Here is a 20,548-nt window from a genome sequence, read left to right on the forward strand (position 1 = left end):
TGTTGCGATTATTCAAGGTAATTTCACCTGCTCAGGTGTAGAGAAAAATGAGACAGCGGCACGTGTCGCCTGTAAAGTGTGTATCTCTTTTGTGTTTTGTTTTGTTTGTTTTTTTTTCGTTTGGTTTGTCGAAAAATGTATATAACACGCAACACGGCAAACAGAACAGAACAAAAATGTGGAAAGGAAATTCGAACAATATGCATAAAGTCATAAACACACACACACACACGAAAATGAAAAATCAGAGAGAATGTGCGGAATTAGTGAAATGTATAATTTGCGTGTATCAAGTGTGTTTCATAGCGTTCGGCAAATCAAACAGAAATCGATTGTAGTGTATGAACGTTTAGCGGTTTTCTTTCTTTTACAACACAAATGATGTGGGGATTTTTTAATTGGCAGGGGGAGTTACGAGAACTGCTGGATGGCAATTCCGGGGTGCAGACGATGTGTGGCGGACAGAAATGGATGGAGTAATATTCATTCTTTTCCTTCTTCTTCTGGATATGGGGAGGAGTCGTAGATATTATATATATATATATGACGCAAACTTCTAAAGGCCGGACTCGATTTGAACAACAATGGCGACACTAGTGTCTCCTCCGCCAGTGTAGGAAACAAAAGCAGACCGTTGCTAAGTCGTGAGTAATGGACACACGAAGATTAAAAAAACTAAAAGTGGATTGCTAAAATCGATTGAAATGGGAATCCAATAATCTATTTTTTCCTTCTTCTTCTTCTTCTTCTTCTTCCTTTTTTTCTTATTTGACGTAGCGTTGCTGGGGACGGGAGGAAAGAAAAACAAACGAGTAGGAAAAAAAACAAATAAAGAATCCCTTCTTTATGTTGTTGCGAGTGTGTATAGATATTGAGAAGTGAAAGACCCCATCGCTGAATGTAAAAGTTCTCCGAAACGGAGCAACGCCTCGCTTGACAAAGATTTCCTTGGACACGGCACACACCAGTTGTGTCGTGGAAACTCTTTAACAATGGCCCGTTCTTATTGAATGAAACAACTGCCCCGGTGTACGGACAAAAGACATTTGGAAGGTGGGGGGAGTTAAACTGCCGTCTATTTTAAGTTATAGTATTATACCATCTCTTTTGCTGCTTTTTGCATGTGAAACATATATAGCCAGCAGACACGAGCATACCGAGTCCTGCGGGATAGAAGAGCCGCGAGGCTTAATAACTGAGCACTGCCTATAGCACACGCAAGATGGACGATCGGGAGTATCTTAAAATATCATACAAAAAAAAAGGATTGGAGATTCCGTTTCAATCGGCAGCGAATGAGACGTAGACTGAAAACAATTTTCTTGTAGTCTAACTTCCGTTCAGGATCCCCTTTGGCCTCCAAGCCCCCCCTCCGCGTCTTTGCTGACGCTGATCGATAAACAGGGGACCATTTGATAGGATTGAAGTGGTCGATTCCAGCAGCACAAACATACCATGATGTCTGTATATGTTCAACAAAAAAAGGAGAGAGAGAGAGAGAATCACGCTCTCAGTAGGATTGAATTGGGTAGGAAATGCAGAAATATTTTTTTGAAATGCTTGGTGTTATTGCACGGGGAGACGAATTTGTTGGGGGGACGTCGGGACATGAGCCACTAAAGTGACGTGTTGCGTGGAGCTTTATTAGCATCCCCTCAAGAGATAGGCGTCAAAAAGAGAACCCCTAACAAACAAAACGCCCTTTCTTTTATTTTTTTATTATTGATTGTTAAATGGCCCTGCACAAAACAAAACAAAAAAATTTGGTTTTTCTCTTTTTCTGCTCCGTCAAACGCACAGCAGACACTTAAAAATAAAAGTCCCGCATAATTTTTTTTTCCCCCCAACAAATATAATAATATCAGGGACTGCTGGCTCGTTCGGGTCTAATAAAGGGAACCAACAAAAAGAAAAGAAACGTACGATGACGTCTTTGGCATTCCGCCTGCTGTTTTTCTTTTCTTTTGAAGGATATAAAACCGTTCTGCCGACACTCTTACTAGTCTCTGGTAGTATATCGTCTGGCGAGTCCATTTTGATTAATAGTCATCTCGCTCGCTCTTTTTCCTTTCCTTTTTCGCTGTGTTGTAAATAGTGGAGAAATGCAGGAGCCATCAAACGTTGCCTCCTCCCTTTCTTTTATTCGCTTTGCCATTTGATTTCGACTACAGTCAGCTCGTCGGGAATCACATAAAAGGTACGAATCAGATATACAGTATATATATATCAGCTTTCCCTACTCTACGTCTATTGTCCTCGATTCTCTAAAAATGTCCGTGTCTGGTGTGTTCCCTCACGCATATATAGTACACTAGGTCGTGCATTATCTAATCTCCATCTCTCTCTCTCCTCTCTCTCTTTTTGTTCTCCTTTTGTGCAAATAGTTTGGAAGGGCTGGCGTTTCGCACATCGTCCGGATAAATCCAAACAAAACATAAACGTTTAGAGAACGGGAAGACGGTAAATATTCTGTGTGTGTGTATGTGTGTGTGTGTGTGTGGGCTGGAAGAATTCAAGATGGCAGATAGAAGACAATAAAAAAAAAACGACGACTTTTGAAGCGACGAGAAAAAGAAAACAAAAGAGTGGCCAAAAGAGGGGAAATGATAAAAAAGAAAAGAAAAATGCAATAAGAGACGGTATAATGTGATGGTTTGCGTGCAATGTGCTGTAGATATATATGGGGGGTTGCTTGCCAAAAAAACAAAATAAGATACTCGGCCGTCTAGGCGCCACTGGATGAAACTCGCCAATCAAAACACAACTCTCGAGAAACAAGGAAAAACACACGTGGCGTTTTCTTTTTGAAGCAAGGTTAGGTTAAAACGTATTCAACAAATGCAAGCCGCTGAACGTTCGTAAACTACTAGATCGATTTTCTGTTTTTTTTATCTTTTCCTTTTGAAATGCCCTAAAAATGATTTCGATTTCATTCACTCTTCTTCTTCTTCTTCTTCTTCTTCCTCTTCTTCTTCTTCTTCTTGAGGTTGAGCAACGCTAAGGCTTGTTTCTTCCTCTTCTTCGTTTACCACAAGCGGAGCTTCTTCTTCTTCTTGCGCCGGTTGTTCTTCGTCAACTGTGGCCGTAGGTTTCCTCCGGAAGGATTCCTCTTCTTCGCCCCAGGTGAATTCCGCCACAGGTTCGATCGATTCCTGCGGTTCAACATCTGTCGCCATTTCTTCTGGTGCGACATCTTCTGGTGCGACATCTTCTGTCGCCATGGCTTCTTCTTCTTGTGCGTGTTCTTCTTCAGCCACTTCAGCTGGTTGTTGTTGCACCACCTCCTCCGCCTCGACTTGTGCATTCTTCCGCCGATTAAAGATGAAATCTTCTTCGCCTTCCCAGATGTCGTCTGTGAGGACCTTGACGGTCCAAACATAAATCCATCAATTTCTTGTTCAACATGCAGAGAGCGGATGATAGTCAGTGACATCCATTTGCACATCGGAGAGTGTGAAACACAAGAGAAGAATGGCGCTGTTTTGTGTGCGTGTGCGTGAAGGGAGCCAGCCAAATGGCCTCCGTAAAAAAGAAGGAAAAATTGAGAAAATGTAGAGAAAGAAAAGGCAAAGCCATTCAGGTTTATTAATATTTCTTCAAGAGAGTTAAATAAATATCCCAAAGCGAAGAAAAACTCAAATGACAAACTGGCACGGCGAGAGGTGAAGAAAAAAACACAAGTGAAAAGAAGAAGTATGAAAAAAAAATCAAAACGTCTAGAAGAGAATTATTAATTGGCTTCGAAAATTATTATTTTCTATGAATATTAGGGAAAAAGAAAAGGAAAAATAAGTGCGCAATAAAGGAGACGAGTTTCTTTGTGTTGGATCTAAATGAAAGGAGGTGCATTACCGGGATTGATTCAATCAGTTGCGTTTGATTGGCTCTACTAGAATCGATCACGAAAACACCATAATGAACGATTAATTATTATTATTATTATTTTTCAAAACGGCCATCAATCAACTCAGATAATGGGGTGGGTCGTTTTTCAAATACTCTCGAAGCGACCCCGTTGTTTGTGAATTATCGTTAAAAAAAACCAAAAAAAAAATTAACAAAATAAAACAACTATTAGAAGGCAAAACAGAGAAGAGAAAATAAACGTGTTTGTTTGGTGCACAACCATCGGTGAAATGTGTGTTTTGTGCCAGTGCGTGTTCTGAGGCAACTTAAATGTTATTTATTCCATACGATGCGACAGGCTGTCGGCGAGTGGAACGGAAGAACGCGGAATTATTGTGATGTCATCCACGGTTAAAAAGCCGCCCAGTTAATTCAAATTAAGTTAAGAAAATGTTTTCGAGTGTGTGTGTGTGTCATGTGAATGTGTTATTCAGTTTTTGTCATGTGTCAGTTGAAGAATCTTTCAATTTGCAAAAAAAAATAAAAGACAGTTAATGAAAATTGCTTAAAAAAAAATTAATAGTTAGAGTTTAAAAAACAAATGAACGTCAACAGTTATTATTATTAATTTAATGTTGCTTTGTTGCTTTGATTTTAGTCGGTGCTTACTGCAACTTGTTCGGGGGCGGCGGCAGTTTCTTCGGCTACGACTTCCGACTCGGCAGGAGCGGCTTCTGGCTCGGGTTCTTCAGCCGCGGCGGGTTCGGCAACCACGGGTTCAGGTTCCGGCACAGGCATTTCAACTTCTTCGACCACTTCCGGCTCCTAATAATGAGATGAACAACACATCGTTGCGTCTTCTTATTTGTGCCATCCTTTCGAAGCAAATGTGAAATCAAATCAAATCAACAGCTTACGGGTTCGGGTTCGGGTTCGGGTTCAGGTTCGGGTTCCGGTTGTGCTTCTTCCACCGGAGCACTTTCTTCCTCTTCGACAACAGGCTCGGGGTCAAGTTCAGGTTCCGGTTCAGGTTCCGGCTCCGGCTCAGGAGTCGGTTCCTTAACAACTTGACTTCTTCTTCTTCTTTTTGACTTCTTTCACCTCTTCTTCGGGTTCCGGCTCGGGCTCCGGTTCCGGCTCAACTTCCGCCGAATAGTTGTCTTCCGGTTGCGTCTCATCCGCAAAAGCAACAGTCGACGATTCCGTTTCAACTGGCAAAGCCCATGGATCCTCATCTTCCGGCTCGTCGTCATATTTGGTGATCATCTGGGCCTTGCGCTCTTCGGCGGCAATTCGAGCAATCTCTTCGTTGGCCTGGGCCACCTTCTTGTTCACACGATCCTGTTCCAGACAATTTAAAAAACAAACAAAGTAAACGATCTCTTTCGCAAAAGACACATCAAAGAGCAAGGAAACATTTGCAATGTTGGAAAAGGTGAAATTGAATGCCCTTCTGCGTTAAATCAAAGAGAAAGAGCAGACGATGAGTCGGACAATAAACGATGGGGAAATATTAGAGAGCCGTTGCTGGGCAACGGAAATTCAAATATCAGGCCGTTCAAATATTGAATACGACAGCAGTTGTGCATAAGACACGTGACGGCTTACCACGATGCGTTCGGGATCCCTTTTCTCGTTGATGCGGTTCCGCGCCGAAACCCTTCGTGCCATTCGCTGATCCCTGGTCGTGTACACAACTGAAACACAAGGAAGAATAAAATTCGAAAAACAAGGTTTGAGAACGCAGCACGTGCGCAATCCGATTGACGAGCAGAGAAGCTTTCGAGAAGCAGAGGGAGAAAAGGAAAGGGCGCTGGATTTAAATGAGGGGCACAGACAGACATTGAATACCAAGGATTTCAGAATCGCTTTGTTATTAGCGATGCGCACATCCAAAGAGCGCAATCTGCACGAACGCAGATTACGCCATCGCTGGGTTACCTTCCATTTCACGTCATCAGCACGAGATATTTTCTGCTGAGAGGAGGTTAATGAGTACTACGGTGTAGGTAAAATGATTGGAAAAGGGGGGAGCGTAGGGAATGAAACAAATGGCAATGCAATAAAATCAGAGACCTGGTCCGGAACTGTGGGCCCGTCGAGAACTGCGGATGTAGTGAGACAGGAAAGAGATTCCGCATTTGATTTTGCTGTCGTCCTCCGAGTACAATGGAGTGCTGCGTTTCGACTGCGGGTAATGTCCTGCATAGGAAATGCATGCCAAATGACCTTTGCCTTGTTAATGTGCAATGTTACGTGATTAATGAGTGATGCAATAAGCAAAACGAAATAGCGCAAAGAAAGAAAAGAAATGAAAAAAATAAATAAATAAAAAAGAACAATTAACATGTTTGAAACAACAAACACGCGACGACAATGGCTGGTGTGATCGATTCCAGGTGAGATCAATAATGGACACGTGCCAACGTGTCCCAAACATCAAACACCTGACATGTTTACACGAGGCGAAACAAACGAAGCCGTTGTGACACAACGCGCCAATCATTTGGCCTGACAAAAATGTCTGCTTAAATATCGTGAATAGATGCAATGACGATGCACTTTGGAAACTTTCAAAAACACCATTAAATGAAATGTCTCAAAGTGGTTTCGAAATGCCACCATGAAAACTACGTATGTAGAGATAGAGAAAATCAGATCACGTGGAATGGGATTGCTAACCAATGGTTCCCCTGTAGGTATCGGAGTCCCTGCTGGAACGGCTCGACAAGTACATGGAGTGACGCGAATCATAGGAAGGTGATTCATACATGGATGACTCGCGTGATCTCAACGATGACGGCCTAAAGTACGAGCTGGAACTGGCCCTCTCGTAGTCGCTACTGCCACTCATGTAGCTGAATCAAGAAATCAGAGACTTGTCAAGTAATTGGGCCATTCAATTGGTGGCCAATTTTGTTTCATTACCGAGCCGAATTGCGGCCAGCCAACTGAGACGGTTCCATGTGGTAATTATTAACGGGCGTGTAGCGATTGAGGACGGACGAGGCTGCATAACGCCAATTGCGCATATCATCTTGGATATCCTAGTAACCAGAAATGACCAACAATTAGATGTGGCAATAACAAGAGAAAACGCAATTCCCCAGGCATGTGGGCCAGCTTAAATAATATCTCTTCATTAAAGCTGCACACGAGTGCAATTTTTCTCGATTGGACGGTAGAACAAATGCCAATCGAAGGATGTAATAACTCGTAATCATAAAAATATGACGGCCATTTCCCCGTTTCGGAGAACTAGTCCGTTGCTCCAATTTCTATCAAAACGGACACTTGAATGGACTTTTGTTGTTAAATCCCCACCCTATTCTCGTCCAACGACTTGATTGTTCCGAACCAAGTTTCAATTTTTCCCCCTCTCTCTCTCTCTCTCCACCAAATACGCTTCATTCTGATCTAGAAACGTGACATAACTATTGATTTTAAGCCGTGCAACGAAAAAGACTTTGACCCGCCTCGGCATCACGAAGCTCACGCATCCCCTAAATATATAAATATTTTTTTATCGACCGCATTACAATCCCCCCCCCCCCTTTTTATATAGTTCCAAAGACCCAGGTTTCCTTCCTCTTTCGCTCGCGGATTACATCAATTCCCATAACGTTTAGATAAATTAAATTATCGAACGCATCCATTTCCCCCCTCCCCCAACATTTTGACCCGTTCTCAGCGACCTTATAGATTTGGAACGTCCATTGTCGGACACAACACATCATCGAATCGCCATGTTCTCCTGTGCCAAGGAAAACGAATTATTTTTTTTTTTCGCAACAAAATTTACATTCCGCAGCGCATTATTCAATAAAAAAATAAATAAAATAAATATCTTACTTGCATCGATGTAGCAAAAGTGTCCTCCAAATAGGAAGCAGGATTGTATTTAGGCACTACTTGAATCAGGATGGGTTCTACAGCGTCCGAATAGAGAGCGCTCATACGATGGGCCGATATCGGCACCGAGAACAAGGACGGTGGAGCCGAGGGTGTCAGACGTTGATGAGCGATCCTCGGGATGGATCCGTGATACGTCTGCGCCTATACGAAAAGATGATTAGAGCGACAGGGCACCAAACAAATATGGATTAAACGTTCACTCATTCATTGGCAACGAATGATAGCAAGGCATTATTGCAAAACAGGCTTTCATTATACATCGAGATTGGCTCGGTTATGTTTTCATATCGAATAAATGTATTAATATTATGAAACATTCTTCTAGGCGATACGTGTCCCCCTTTCCCTTTTATTATTTTTTTTTTACGTCAATAAAAGCAATAAACAGACATTCTTTAGCGATCAGTTGATTGAGTTCATTCAACGCTAACACAGAAAAACAGCAAAGAAAGTTGGAGAAGATAGGCAAATGTAAATGTTTTTAAGTTCGAAATAAAAGCAACGAGAAACCCATCATGCGGAGATTGTTAGTGGCGATTTCTTTTTTTCTCTCTCTCTCGCCAACTACCATTGCATAATGGGCAAGCCAACGCCCATTTCATTCAAGCCATTACAAGTTTGATGAACGAAGAGAGTTCCGTTCGTTGTGCATAACCCAGAAACGTTGCAAAGAGTTTACATTAGCCTCAGTATTGTGTTAACAAGACGATTGTATAAAGAAAATGATTTGACATCCGACCGATTGTCTTTTCTTTTTTGCCGCTTCATTGCGGTACTCGGTTTCCAAGTCATGCCGGACAATTATGCCCGTAGGAATCGTGAACGAGGAAGGCAGTCAGCGGGAAAAGTCCTTGGCGTATTGACGTCAATGAAATCGTGCATCAGCACATTTTAAGCTAATTTTTCGTAACGTGAATGAGGGCCGCGTCGTTTGCAAACAAACGACGACATAACAATGGCCGAAATAAGGGTAGGCGGACTAGCAAAAAGTAGATTACAGCTTCCATGGGCAGTCACAGCCAGTAAATGAACGGGGCTAAATGTACCTGCATTAATGTTTGCACACAGCCATAAAAGAGTCACGATCCAACGACTGACAAAGAATTATTTTAGATGAGCCCTCAACTGGTCGCTGTTACGCAAGCCATATTGCCACCCCTTTCCATTTCAGGTGGCAATTGAACGACGTTGGTTAATTGAAAAATGTGAGAGTAAAGATCGCCACAGATGGATCACTAATTCGTAGCGAAATGGCGTCTAGCGGTTCGTGCCTTTTGAGAAATGATCCGAGTTTTATGTTATGTCGTTAACGATTGGCCGGTTAGTCGTCAAGCAATCGATTTAGACGGGCCATCCAATTAGACCGAAAGGTTTGCGAGAGCATTGAAAAAACTAAAAAGGTAGGATACCTTGCCTATTCCTGGTAGATGGTGGAAGTACACCTTAGCGGGATGGTGATGCTGCTCAACATGTTATAAGACGTAAATAAAACGGGGGAAAAATTCGTAATTCCGCATGGAATTAAGTTGAACGATTATTTACTGTAATTTAAAAAATTTACCCCCTTTTTTTAAAATTTTATTTTAAAAGAAATAAAGAATTTAACCGATCCCAGCCCGAAATAACTTCCCTTTCACGAAATAATTGAATTGCTTCGCACTAAAAAACATTTTAGACTAATGAACATAAATATTAACTATTTGACTAGTGAAATTATCATAAATTGCTCAAGGAAGAGATGAAATAGGCCTAGATCGACAAAGATCCATTCGCGATTACGTTTGAAAACGAAACGGACCAACATGGAGAACGAGCAAATTAGTTTGTTACTCGAGTGTTCGTTCACGTGATGACAACTGTGATACTTGTCCAATCCCAAACCGTCAGTAAATTATGCACAAACAAATAAAAACAATGAAATGTACGAAAAGTGGGATGATTCCTATGAAATTCTTCAGTTAGAAACGTAAGAAATCAAGAGTCGAACAGACTCTCCAACTCGCTGAATCAGATACGATGAAATTGGCAACATGATTTTAGAAGACTCGCCAAACAAAATGTTTACATGAACGTTGATCATAAAAGACTTAATGAACGATGTATGCGCGAAACTTTTCGGATTCAAACGGCTTTAAGTTCGAATGGGTATTTAATGAACGTCAAAGCTGAGAAATCGCAAGACTCCAACAAACCCAGGAAAAAAACGTCGGCCGCAATAAAGTTGAACAAAAGTGAAAATGTCAAAGGTTCGCACCGGATTACCACGTACCGGAACATGCATTTCGCAATCAATCATAATTCCATTGCGTTGCAATACGCTCACGCTAGCGGGATTCGCCATATCTCCGCCTTACATCTAAAAAAAAAAAAACGACCGTAGCGCACGCTTCGATATCGGTGCGTGCTCCGTGAGACCATACAAAGTGCACACTCCGTGTTCGTGTAATACCGTCGTCTCTAAGAACATTGCCGGGTCTTCTTTTAATAGAGAAGAAAGAGGCGTGTGTAACACAAGCACGAGGGTATAACGGACGCTTAAGCTCGTATACAGCATGCGTTAGTGGACTTTGTGGCCGTACGTGCCAAGGTGGAGGGCAACGACGCGTAGACGCCAAAACCCTACCCCCTTGATATCTAGCCTTAAGTACACCTTCAGTGTTGGCATACGGCGGAGGAACCGAAAAAAAAACGGGCGTACGGAAAAGGATCATTTGATCAGCAGCGGGCGTCCAAAGTGAAAGTTGATGATGCGCGCAAAAGAAAAAAAAAAAGGACCAATCAGAAAAAGAAGAAATGTCGTGACAAGTTACGTTCCAGGCCACGTGACATACGACATGGGGGTGGGGTAATGTCAGGGCGTCACGTGAGACGGGGACGTAGGTCGGCCATCACCAATACTAATTAGCTTTCAAAGCCATGCAAGTCATGGAACCAATTAATTTAGTCAATCCTCTTTCTGTTTTGCCATTTCTTTTATTTTTAAATATTCATTTCTAGTTGGCTCTTAGCGTGCCCGTTTTTCTTTTGTCTTTGAGTCACGCGCAATTGATCTCACGGCATTGATTTCTGCCATTCAATATTCGATCATTCGCCATTCTAAATGTCTCTGTGATGTCGCACAAAAATGACCCCAATTTACTTTGAGAGTTGAACCAAAATACTTGGTCCGCATAAACAAGGGCGAAGCTGAAGGTGAAAAATCGGTTACGTGACACGGGGCGGAGGTGAACCCACCAGGGGAAAAGGGATCTTTATGTTGTTGCACAAGGACAAATCCAAATACATTTAGCCCGCAAATCATTTGAGCGCATTTGAACGGCAGATTCAGATAAATGAACACGTCGCAAAGGCAATGGCCAAAACTACCCATTCCCCCCTGAAACCATCCAACTACTACCAGCCGTTTAAATGAAGTCGTTCCAGCATTTGTGTGCATTAGCCGCCATAATTGCATTGACTACGTTCCTCCCGTTTATCTTTGCTTAAAAATAAGGCCTGAAAAAAACCCAATCTTTTTGTTGTTGTTTCAAAATGTCACAGAAAGACCCAAACAGAACAACAAGACATAAAATGATAATAAAAGAGTGTTACCAGTTTTACGAGCCCCATAATTTGACCGCAATCGTATCATATCACAACCATTGCGACAGTCGAATGCGATCGGATAAATTTCAAAGATGCCCAAAGGGGATATCGATAACATGACACTCTTGGAAGACAAGAGTGCACTTATTCTTAATAGCTTTCCAGTGTGTAAACGAGATTGTTCGGTTATGCTTTTGTTTTATTCGATGATGCTTTACTTTCCCCTCTCACCCAAAGCCCTAATTTCTCAATTTCATAAGAAAGAAAAAAAAAAAGGAATAGACGTAAATGGCGTGAATGAGATTATTCGATTAGTAGTTAGCTCTTGAGTAATGTTTAGACCGTAGAACGACAATCGCAATTTAGGAACAACGGAGTAGTTGTGTTGTGTTAGTTATAATACGAAACATTTTCCTGCTATTTTTTGTTTGTTTTGTTTCAGTGATATTAAAAATGAAAGACGATAAATCTGCACACCCATCAAGTCTACAGATGCCGGGGGCCCCAGCCCAAAAATTGTCCGGCAGACGCGGTTTGAATGGAAGCAACAACAAAACAACAACAACAAAATGAAAGCGAAAAGAAAAAAACAAAACAGAAAAGAAAAGCTGTAAAGAGCAGCCGAACGAGAGAAAATGAGATAAGAATATGAGGACAAGCTAGCTAGCTGGTGAGTGGCGCAAGAGCCTATTTTCAGTTATACGGCCGTGAGCCGAAAAAGCGGGCGGACGTGAGCGAATTGGGCCAACTTACCCGAGGAGTCGACACCGAATAGATCGACGCGCGCGGATAGAACGAATATGCAGACGGATGATAATCGCTCCAATACGACGCCTATTATGCACAATGAGACACATTCCATATAGTTATCGGCTGTTCAGCTATTGCGTCATCATAGCCCCTCAACGGCCACGGTTAAATTTACGATTTTGTCACGCCCAGCGAAGGTTACAAAATAGCCATACTAATGTGGACCCAACTGACTTTTAAATTATAAACAAAGAAGCAAAATTCCGGCCTTTCCTTTTCAGCTTGCAATTTTTATTGGTTATCCCTTTCGTGTTTTAGGGCAAGCTGCTCTCTTTCGCCATCCATCTCTACTTCCTTCAGAGCTTATTTTAGTCCCGGAAAGAAAAAAAAAAGGAAAAAAAAAGCAGAAGCCATGCAGACCCCCCTTTCTCTTTTGTTGCATTTTTTTTTTTATTTTTTACAACGGGAACTGCCGCTACCGTCCGGCACCAAACGGCGAGGCGTCCATTTCTATTCCCGTCCTGTTATGAACTCAACTCTTTACAAAAAGCGTCGGCGCGTGATTTTTTTTTTTTTAAATTGATGTTATTCACTTTTAGGGGTGGTTGAAGGGGATTTCAACGTCATTTCTACAAGGCGGAGAAAGAAAAGCACATCATCTCAAATGTATGGGTTCGCAAAGAGAACCTCCCCATCCTTACCGTGAATGTCCGTCATCAATTTCCGTAGGTGCGCGTTTTTAGCAACAAAGGAAAAGATAAGAGACTCGAGTTGGTTTCAAGAAGACATTAGCCAAGGAATCTGCGGGCCGCTACCCAAATACATTCGCCTTCACACAAAGCTGCAGCGAGCGAGTGAAAAACACGTTAAAGAGTCATTTTTGGCTTCCGCCTTCATCTTTTTCCCTCCCTTTCGTCGACTTCCTACTCTTTTCCCGTGACACTGTCGCACCGGCTACTGGGTAATTCTACTAGCCCGAGCTCACCGAGAAAGTTGGTGAGAGAGCCTATTAAGGCCAGATCTGCGAGTCAAGATGGCGGGCGCGATTGCTAGCGGCAAAGGACATTCAACGTCGGAAATGAAAAATAACAAGTGGTAGTCGCAACCACAAAAGCCTTTCATCATCGCTGAGCTACGCTGAAAAAGCAATCATTTTTGACACACTCGTTTCTGCCTATCATCCCCCCCCCCCCAACAACAAAAAATCTGAGCGAAATCCAATTCGAAGGGAAATATGCGGTCAAACGGGCCCGGCTGTTTTCTAATCGTCGTCTCAGTTGACGGGCTTGACGGTACGTGTTGTTATTCGCCTCCATTACAAAAATCATTTCCGCACATTCGACCTTCTTGCTGGCCGACCACTGAACTCGTGTGCATTGTTGTCTGGTATTGACCCTATCCAACAAAATAAAAATCGATCTTAAAAAAAAAAAAAAAGGGGGATTTTTGACAAGAGAGCAGTGAAAATGTGTTACAGATTCTTGGCGCTAGACTTGGCTTGTGACGTGTTACGATCGCATTGCCAAGAGTTTGACATGTCAAAAGGAAGTCGCTGATGGTTTTTGTACCCATGGCCCCATGGCCAATGAGCGAACCCTAGTATCGCCGTACGTGCTGATGAAGACATTGACTCAAACAAACAAAAAGCCCAGCGGGAAAAAGCACAAGGTAAACAAGATCAACGACCAACTTCTACATCGCGGCGATCCAAATAGGAAACGAAAGAGTTTTTGCCGATATGAGTTGGCACAAACAAGACAAAAGTTTTCACTGTAGACGCAAATAAAATTTAAAACAAAAAAAAAAAAAAAAAAAAAAAGGAAGGGATAAGATCACGTGTTTTTTTCCCCCGTCCAAAATTAGATCCCGGAGGTGCTGGGAGCAAAGGATTACTGGATCTATTAGGAAGGAAGTTGGCGTAAACACAGCCTACGCTCCTTTCCCACATTTTTTTGCGATTCACGGTAAAAAGACGGGAACTGGGAGTTCGACATTCCCCACCCATCACCATCTTCCCCTTTGGCAAGATAAATCTTGATGATTACTTGCCCACCCATTTCGCAAAATGTCAGCTGCGAATGCTGTGCAAAAACAAAACAAACAAACAAAAAAACGCGTAGAAAATAAGAAGTGAATGAGAGCAATGATTTTGCCAAAGATCCAAACGTAGGATCACTTCCGCTTCTTCTTTTTTTTTGTCTTCCGATGTCAAACGCATACGACTAAAGAAAATCACATCAAGTACGTTCTAATGAGCCTATCGAGAATCAGGATCTTTTGATTTCGTTTCTAAACGTGACAATGTACGAAGACCTGATGATTTGATTTATCTGACTTTCGATTTGCTCTGCCATTTGAGCAAACCTAATTTTTGTGTACCCCGGTCACGAAACGAAAAAAGGGCAAATATAATTAGAGAATTTAATTTCCCTAATAATGGAAAACTTACCGGCATGTAGTTGCTACGCAGTGACGATGTGTAGGATGACGACGACGACGAAGGCCCATAAGAGCCACCATATCCTCGTTGACTAGAGTAGTAGCCTGCCATTGTTATCGTTTCCTCCAGATCCGAAATTAAAGGCAGCAACATTTCACGCCACCAACGACAATGGCAAAAAAAAAATAATAAATAAATTAATAAAAGAGTAAAAATATACATACAAAAGTAAACACAATCAAATAGCTTCCTCTTACCCGGTTGTTTTTGTGCAGTCGAATCCCGAACGTGAAAAGACCACTTTTAATTAACAACTGCACGATCGGCCCAGAGAAGGGAAAAGGGGAATTTCGAATGGAAGGAGAAGAATTTGTCTTCGTCCGGTCACCAAGAAGAGTGCGTCGTCGACTGTACTTGCAGTGGACGTGAAGATGCAAACCGACTCGAGATCCTCTACCTCCGAAACAAAACTCTTCCACAAGATCGCAAGCTTCCACAAGCTTCCACGAGCCCTAAATTTAGATGCCACGGTCAATGAGAAATAGACACAAGAAAAAGGAGGAGAAAGAAAAGAAAATAGGAAGAAGAAGGACGGGATAGAAGGGAAAAAAAAAAACAAAATAGAATCCACTTCTTCTTACGGTTTCCATTCCGTTCATCTCATCTGCTTTGGCCCATTTTTGTCTTCATCTGTCTTGGCTTTCTTGGCACCACCTACGCATCGCTTTTCAACAATGGGTTAAAAGAAATTGGCGGTGTAAACAAAAAATGTTGAAGGCAGGACATTAGGCAAGAGGAACATCTCGTTTCACATCCAAAACAATCAAAACTAAAGATGCAAGGTCAATAATAAGCCCTAGAGCTTATGTAGCAACTCTTGCGCCAAGCTTGCACACCAGGCATCCCTTGCAGTTTTCAAATAAAAAATAATGACGAAGATTAATTGCTTTGCGTGCGTAAAAGAAGCAAAAAATCCGTCGGTAAATGCATTTGCTTCCCCAAAATTAGCGTCTTAATCGTTTGCGTCTATTTTCCTTCTTGTAGACGCTTTCGGTTTCCAAATGCGGCTCTGCCTCCCCTCGGCTAACACCCCAGGTGATGACACTATTACCGCCGTCTTCAAGCAACTAATACACGCATCAACATGTATCACCGCGTCTATTCGGAAAACAATCCTTACAATCCACTCTTTAATTCATCCAAAAATACACGGCATTTTTGTGATAGGATTTTAGCGGCTTCGACAAATAGAACTTCAGGTGGTAGTGCTCCCGTGGACTCTATGTAAACTTTAAATTTGCAGATGCTGTTAGATAGCTGAAACAGAGGGAAACCGTAAATGTCATGACTCACAGATGAAGTGGTCTCGTGCACGAGTCAGTTTCACGGTGTCTTCTTTTAGATCTTCGTGACGGAAAACGTTGCGACTACAAATATCATATCGTGCATCGTTGACTTTTGCGACCTTTTTCCCGCCACCTTAAACAGAAATTAAAACATGAGCTTGGCTGATTAACATATGAAAGAAAATTTCAGATAATTTTAAACCCACCGTCTACCAAGTCGATAACTCCAGGAGAAAAGCATTTTTGCAATCTTTCAGCGGCTTCACCTTCCACTTCTCTAAGCAGCTTTACTTGAGGTAGCAAACGATAAAACGCAGTAGCTAGAGGCAAAAAAATAAACGAATAAAAAATTAAACCATCATTCTATATACGACGAAGACTTGTTTAACAAACAGCTAACCAACAGGTGAAAATTTTGCATGATCTCTGCCAGTTCCCTTTAGAGCATGAAGTTTGATGTCGAGTTCATGACCGGGCCTCATTTTGGCGATAAGAATATCGTCGTCTACTGGCCCTACGGCGTCTGGGTTAAGAAGATCTTTTTGACCACCAAGTGGAATCCACTTCATGTGTGATGTCAGAACTGACACAAAAATTAATAACAAATAATAATGCAAAAAAAATAAGAATTAGAAAACATATCATAAATAACTTCTCCTTTACCTCTGAAATCTCTGTATAAATCTTCAGGATTAGTGTGATCTTTAGTTCTAGCAGGATTCCATGAACATTTTACTTTTAATTCAAATTCTAACGTATCTTCTGGGGTTCCTTCTTCATCGCCTATGACCACAAATTTAAAAAACATTTTAAGACAAAATCAAACAACAAATAGAGAGAACAACAGTTTAAAAATGTTCATACCTTCCCTCCTGAACTCAAATAACCTTGGATCGGCTTTCAGTGGAATCAACCCTAACCTGTGTGCCAACACTTCATCTTGTATGATGGACGTATTATTGAACATAAATACTCTGTCAAAAGCCATTGTAGGTATATCAGAAAGCAAGATTCGACGAAGAGCATTTGGCACAGCAGGATCAACACCAATTATATCGAATTCCATCTCTAGGTTGTCAATGCGAATAATGTTGATTTTCAGTTTCTAAGAAGTTTAATCATTGTACTAGATTTAAGTTTATGTTGAAATATATCTGGTTAAATACCTTCTTGAATTTTTCTAGGGTCCAGGTATCGTCGTACCCATAATAATTTCCTGGAAAATTTGTGGCTTCTGCCTAAAGAATGAGTAGTCAACATAGGTAGATAAACGAGTAGGACATATTGCCTTACGTTAAGGATTTCAAACTCAGTCAGGACAAGTTCATTTCTGCTTTCCTCAATAAACTGTTTGCTGGAAGAATATTTAATTTTGCTTTTACTCATTTTCGTACTTAGCCCCTTGCACGTGTCGGACGGGGAAGCTTTTCCCTTTGAAAAATATGAATACAACTTTCTCGTCTGCTACTATGTTCAAGGTAGTGAAAAAATCCTCCGATAGGTGTGTCACAATCATGTGGCGGTAAAATTCAAATTGCAGCTCGAATCGACTGTAGTTAATGGGCGCCATGTAAGATTAAAAGTTTCCTCGCAAATTAGTGGCATCGTTGACTTAACAGAATACCAATTTACAGTTTTCTTTATATTTTCTGTTGCATAACATACTGGAAATACTGTACACAAGATAGAACAGGATAGGCAGCAAAGCATGACAATTAGTACGACACTTAAGGTATGTGCTGCGGTATTCCGGCGTATCAAACAGAACCGAACTAAACTAATACAACAGCACTTTAGAGGACATCACATGAGCCAAGAAATTTTTATAGAAGAGAATAATAAAGGGACATTTGCCCTGAGACTGAATCCCACGAAAACCCAACTTTCTTTCCTCTTGGGCGTCTGTTTAATTTTTGGCCTTATTCTTTGACAAAATGTAGCGTGACATGACATCAATTCTAGAATTGATTTTGGTGTCGTCTTCATAAGTTCTTGGTGTTCTACGTCTCGACTGTGGCGCTTGTTCGGCATAATCCTGTGGCACGGCTACCGGCTCTCTTTTACCTTTAGAATATATCATTTTAATAAAAATTAACCTGTTGAACAAAGTCAGCAAAAAAAAAGCAAGCCAAACATTGCCTAACCAGAAGTGGTATTTTCCGAGTCCGATTCCTTATTGGCGGAACGGCTGGAAGTGTACATGGAGCGCCGGGTGTCGTACAAGGGTGGCTCGTACGAAGACGAATCGAGCGGCTTCAACGAAGACGGTCGAACATACGAGCTGGAGCTAGAGCCGCTTCTGTCATAGTTCTTGTCTTCATTAAGATAAGTCGCAAAAAAACGAGAAAGACTATTTCACTTTGCGTTGATTTCTGCCCAATTGTGTGGCAATTAATTATTCATTACCGAGTAGACGGCTGTGAGTTTGATTTTGCTGTGTAACGGTTGAGCGCAGAGGTGGTTGCCTGACGCAATTTACGTAAATCTTCTTCGATGTCCTAGAGACACAAACAAAACAAGTATTACACGCTGGAATATGGAAAATATGTTAATCATGTAAACTGACTTCTAGTTTCATCGCGGGTTCTGTGTCTCCATCATCGTCGAAGAGCGCGTCCACGTTGATCCTTGGTCTCGTTGAAGTTCTGACGGTTTCAAACTCGCCTTCGTCATCCAAATAAGCGGAACGGTTGGGACGCGGACGGACGTGCTGTGTTTTCACAGATTCAAAATCCTCGTCGGCTTCTCGCTGGGAAGCTCGAGTGTAGCGCGATTTTTCTTGCTGAGCCGTCATTGCCTCAATATCTTCGTCGTCTTCGTCATCACACGGAGCTCTGTCACGTAGATATCCATCTCTCTCTCGGGCAAACATCGATTGGGGAAACTGACACGCGATCCTCGGAACGGCCCCCTGGTACATCGGTGCCTACAGAAAATGGATCAGGTTACTCATTACTTGAAATTAAGGCGTTATGTTAACATATAGCTTTCGTATTAAATCAAATGTATTTAGAAGACTACTTCTGCTACATCCGCTTCCTCTTTGGCCGATGGCCATCACTTCTACACTTGCTCACGAACATCCAGAAATTTTTATTTTCGGTTCTTGAATTAACCTGTTCCGCATTCTTAGCATCCAAATTTTACAGGCCCAAGTTCCGTATGGAAGAGATCCACACAAGAAACGATGAGAGGCTTTGACCGATATGAGTTGGCACAGCGACAGTGGTTCAAAATTAGACTGCCGATGGCGGTGCTGATGGGAGCGGGATTTCACGGGAGGAAGGAAATTGACGTAAACACAGCCCATGCTCCTTTTTCTTTTCTCCAGTGATTTACAGCATCATTGGCGTTCGTTAGATATTTGACATTCTACCCTAAGCTTATCATCCTTCTAGTGCTGATCCATTTTCGTACGGACTACGCAAAACATTTATTATGAATGTTATTACGAAACCCATAAAACACTGGAAAGTAAGAAAAAAAAAATGGTCTTTTAGCAAAAATTCTTAAAGGTAATTACAATTCTTGTTCTTTTGCCATTCGTCCAGCTGTAAAATTCCATAGAAATTTTTCTAGAGTAGGATCAACACCTGAATCACCGTGACTTGTAAGCTTAACGTCTTAAGAGAGCTCGGATACCTTCCACTTTCGTTCCATCAGCAGACACGTCGTCGAGAGGTTCACTCTACCGTCTATCTTTTGTATACATCCGCGGGGAAGATTCCTATCGCATTTTCTTTTTCTTTTTCTTGTTTGTTTAATCTGCTGGCAGATTGAAATTGGAAAATAAACTTACCGGCATGCAGTTGCTACGCATTGCGTTTGGGTAGGGCATAGATGGAGGCATGGGATAGCCTCCACCGTAGGGAGCATAGTCTCGTTGACTGGGACGTTCATAGTAGTAATTTCCTGAACCTGCCATTGCAATCGTCTTCTCAGCAACGTCCAGTGCGATTAAGCAACATCACGGAACAGCAGAGAAAAACCATAAAGTGAATGAAGTTAGACAACGTATTTAAAAAAATTATATTGCAGTTTTTCTTACCTGGATAGTCAAATACTTTTATTCGGGTTAGTCCAAATGATTCGGTGCTATACAGCTGTTGTAAAAATGTAAATTTTGATATAAGGGAGCGGCTTCTTGTCGTTCGGCTACCAACAAGAGTTCGGCGTCGACTGTATTGGTGGTATACGGTGGAGAAGGAAACCGACGTGAGTCGTTCACCGAACAAAACTCGTGCAAGTTTTACATTGCAACATCGAGCGCTATATTTAGATGCCAAGGCCGTTGGACTTGGGTTGCTCAGCATTGGTTGAACAAGTTTCAAAGGCATATAGTATATGCCGGGCATCACGGATAAACTATACATCTAGGCGAGATGATAGTCGATGACGTCTTTGCATTATCATTCTCCGCCCAGCTTTCACTTTCTTGTTGATGCCGTTTTAGAGCCTCAAATCAAACAAGATGTCTGCCGGCTCCGCATTTAAACACGGAAGAAGAAACAACACGGAATTTTTTAAAAAATGGGAGAAGGGATTAAAAGGCAACTCCGTCAACTTGCACGAACGATTGCAAATGATAAATGGAGCAAAGACTGAAGGATGTGCAAACCCTTCTGGACACATCCACTGCTTGAGTCTTAATGATGCGCAAGTACAA

The 20,548-nt window shown here is 41.8% G+C and overlaps 3 protein-coding genes across 3 annotated transcripts; all 3 read right to left on the reverse strand.

Moving 5' to 3' along the window:
• Window positions 1-486: 486 nt before the first annotated feature.
• LOC116934559 (cardiomyopathy-associated protein 5) lies at window positions 487-15,210 on the reverse strand. The gene is given in 14 exon segments (XM_045168359.1): window positions 487-3,362; window positions 4,516-4,671; window positions 4,764-4,910; window positions 4,912-5,187; window positions 5,455-5,543; window positions 5,923-6,081; window positions 6,529-6,704; window positions 6,775-6,893; window positions 7,699-7,902; window positions 9,171-9,221; window positions 12,100-12,180; window positions 14,546-14,659; window positions 14,794-15,048; window positions 15,178-15,210. Coding segments are annotated over 14 exon segments (2,274 nt in total). The 5' UTR covers window positions 15,196-15,210; the 3' UTR covers window positions 487-2,933.
• Window positions 15,211-15,677: 467 nt separating this feature from the next.
• Window positions 15,678-17,336, reverse strand: LOC123469404 (DNA-directed RNA polymerases I and III subunit RPAC1-like). Its single transcript, XM_045168360.1, has 8 exons — window positions 17,176-17,336; window positions 17,049-17,120; window positions 16,747-16,987; window positions 16,546-16,665; window positions 16,283-16,465; window positions 16,089-16,202; window positions 15,890-16,015; window positions 15,678-15,825 (listed from the first exon to the last, which is right to left on the reverse strand). Exons 1-8 carry the CDS (start codon window positions 17,266-17,268, stop codon window positions 15,713-15,715), a joined length of 1,062 nt encoding a protein of 353 aa, XP_045024295.1. The 5' UTR covers window positions 17,269-17,336; the 3' UTR covers window positions 15,678-15,712.
• Window positions 17,337-17,509: 173 nt separating this feature from the next.
• Window positions 17,510-20,460, reverse strand: LOC116935539. Its single transcript, XM_032942860.2, has 6 exons — window positions 19,931-20,460; window positions 19,682-19,816; window positions 18,449-18,808; window positions 18,289-18,380; window positions 18,027-18,232; window positions 17,510-17,946 (listed from the first exon to the last, which is right to left on the reverse strand). Exons 2-6 carry the CDS (start codon window positions 19,805-19,807, stop codon window positions 17,789-17,791), a joined length of 942 nt encoding a protein of 313 aa, XP_032798751.2. The 5' UTR covers window positions 19,808-19,816; window positions 19,931-20,460; the 3' UTR covers window positions 17,510-17,788.
• Window positions 20,461-20,548: the final 88 nt, after the last annotated feature.

The sequence above is a fragment of the Daphnia magna genome, linkage group LG1 (genome assembly GCF_020631705.1).
Source record: "Daphnia magna isolate NIES linkage group LG1, ASM2063170v1.1, whole genome shotgun sequence".
NCBI lineage: Eukaryota > Metazoa > Arthropoda > Branchiopoda > Diplostraca > Daphniidae > Daphnia > Daphnia magna.

What these genes read in the sequence shown, in the direction of transcription:
- LOC123469404 (XM_045168360.1), bottom strand. Translation starts at nt 17,268, where the DNA reads ATGAGTAAAAGCAAAATTAAATATTCTTCCAGCAAACAGTTTATTGAG. An exon ending in TGCAAAATTTTCACCTGTTG is followed by an intron (nt 16,203 to 16,282) that starts GTTAGCTGTTTG and finishes TTTTGCCTCTAG; the next exon opens with CTACTGCGTTTTATCGTTTG. An exon ending in AGTTATCGACTTGGTAGACG is followed by an intron (nt 16,016 to 16,088) that starts GTGGGTTTAAAA and finishes TTTCTGTTTAAG; the next exon opens with GTGGCGGGAAAAAGGTCGCA.
- LOC116935539 (XM_032942860.2), bottom strand. Translation starts at nt 19,807, where the DNA reads ATGGCAGGTTCAGGAAATTACTACTATGAACGTCCCAGTCAACGAGAC. An exon ending in TGCGTAGCAACTGCATGCCG is followed by an intron (nt 18,809 to 19,681) that starts GTAAGTTTATTT and finishes CATTTTCTGTAG; the next exon opens with GCACCGATGTACCAGGGGGC. An exon ending in CTCGGAAAATACCACTTCTG is followed by an intron (nt 17,947 to 18,026) that starts GTTAGGCAATGT and finishes TATATTCTAAAG; the next exon opens with GTAAAAGAGAGCCGGTAGCC.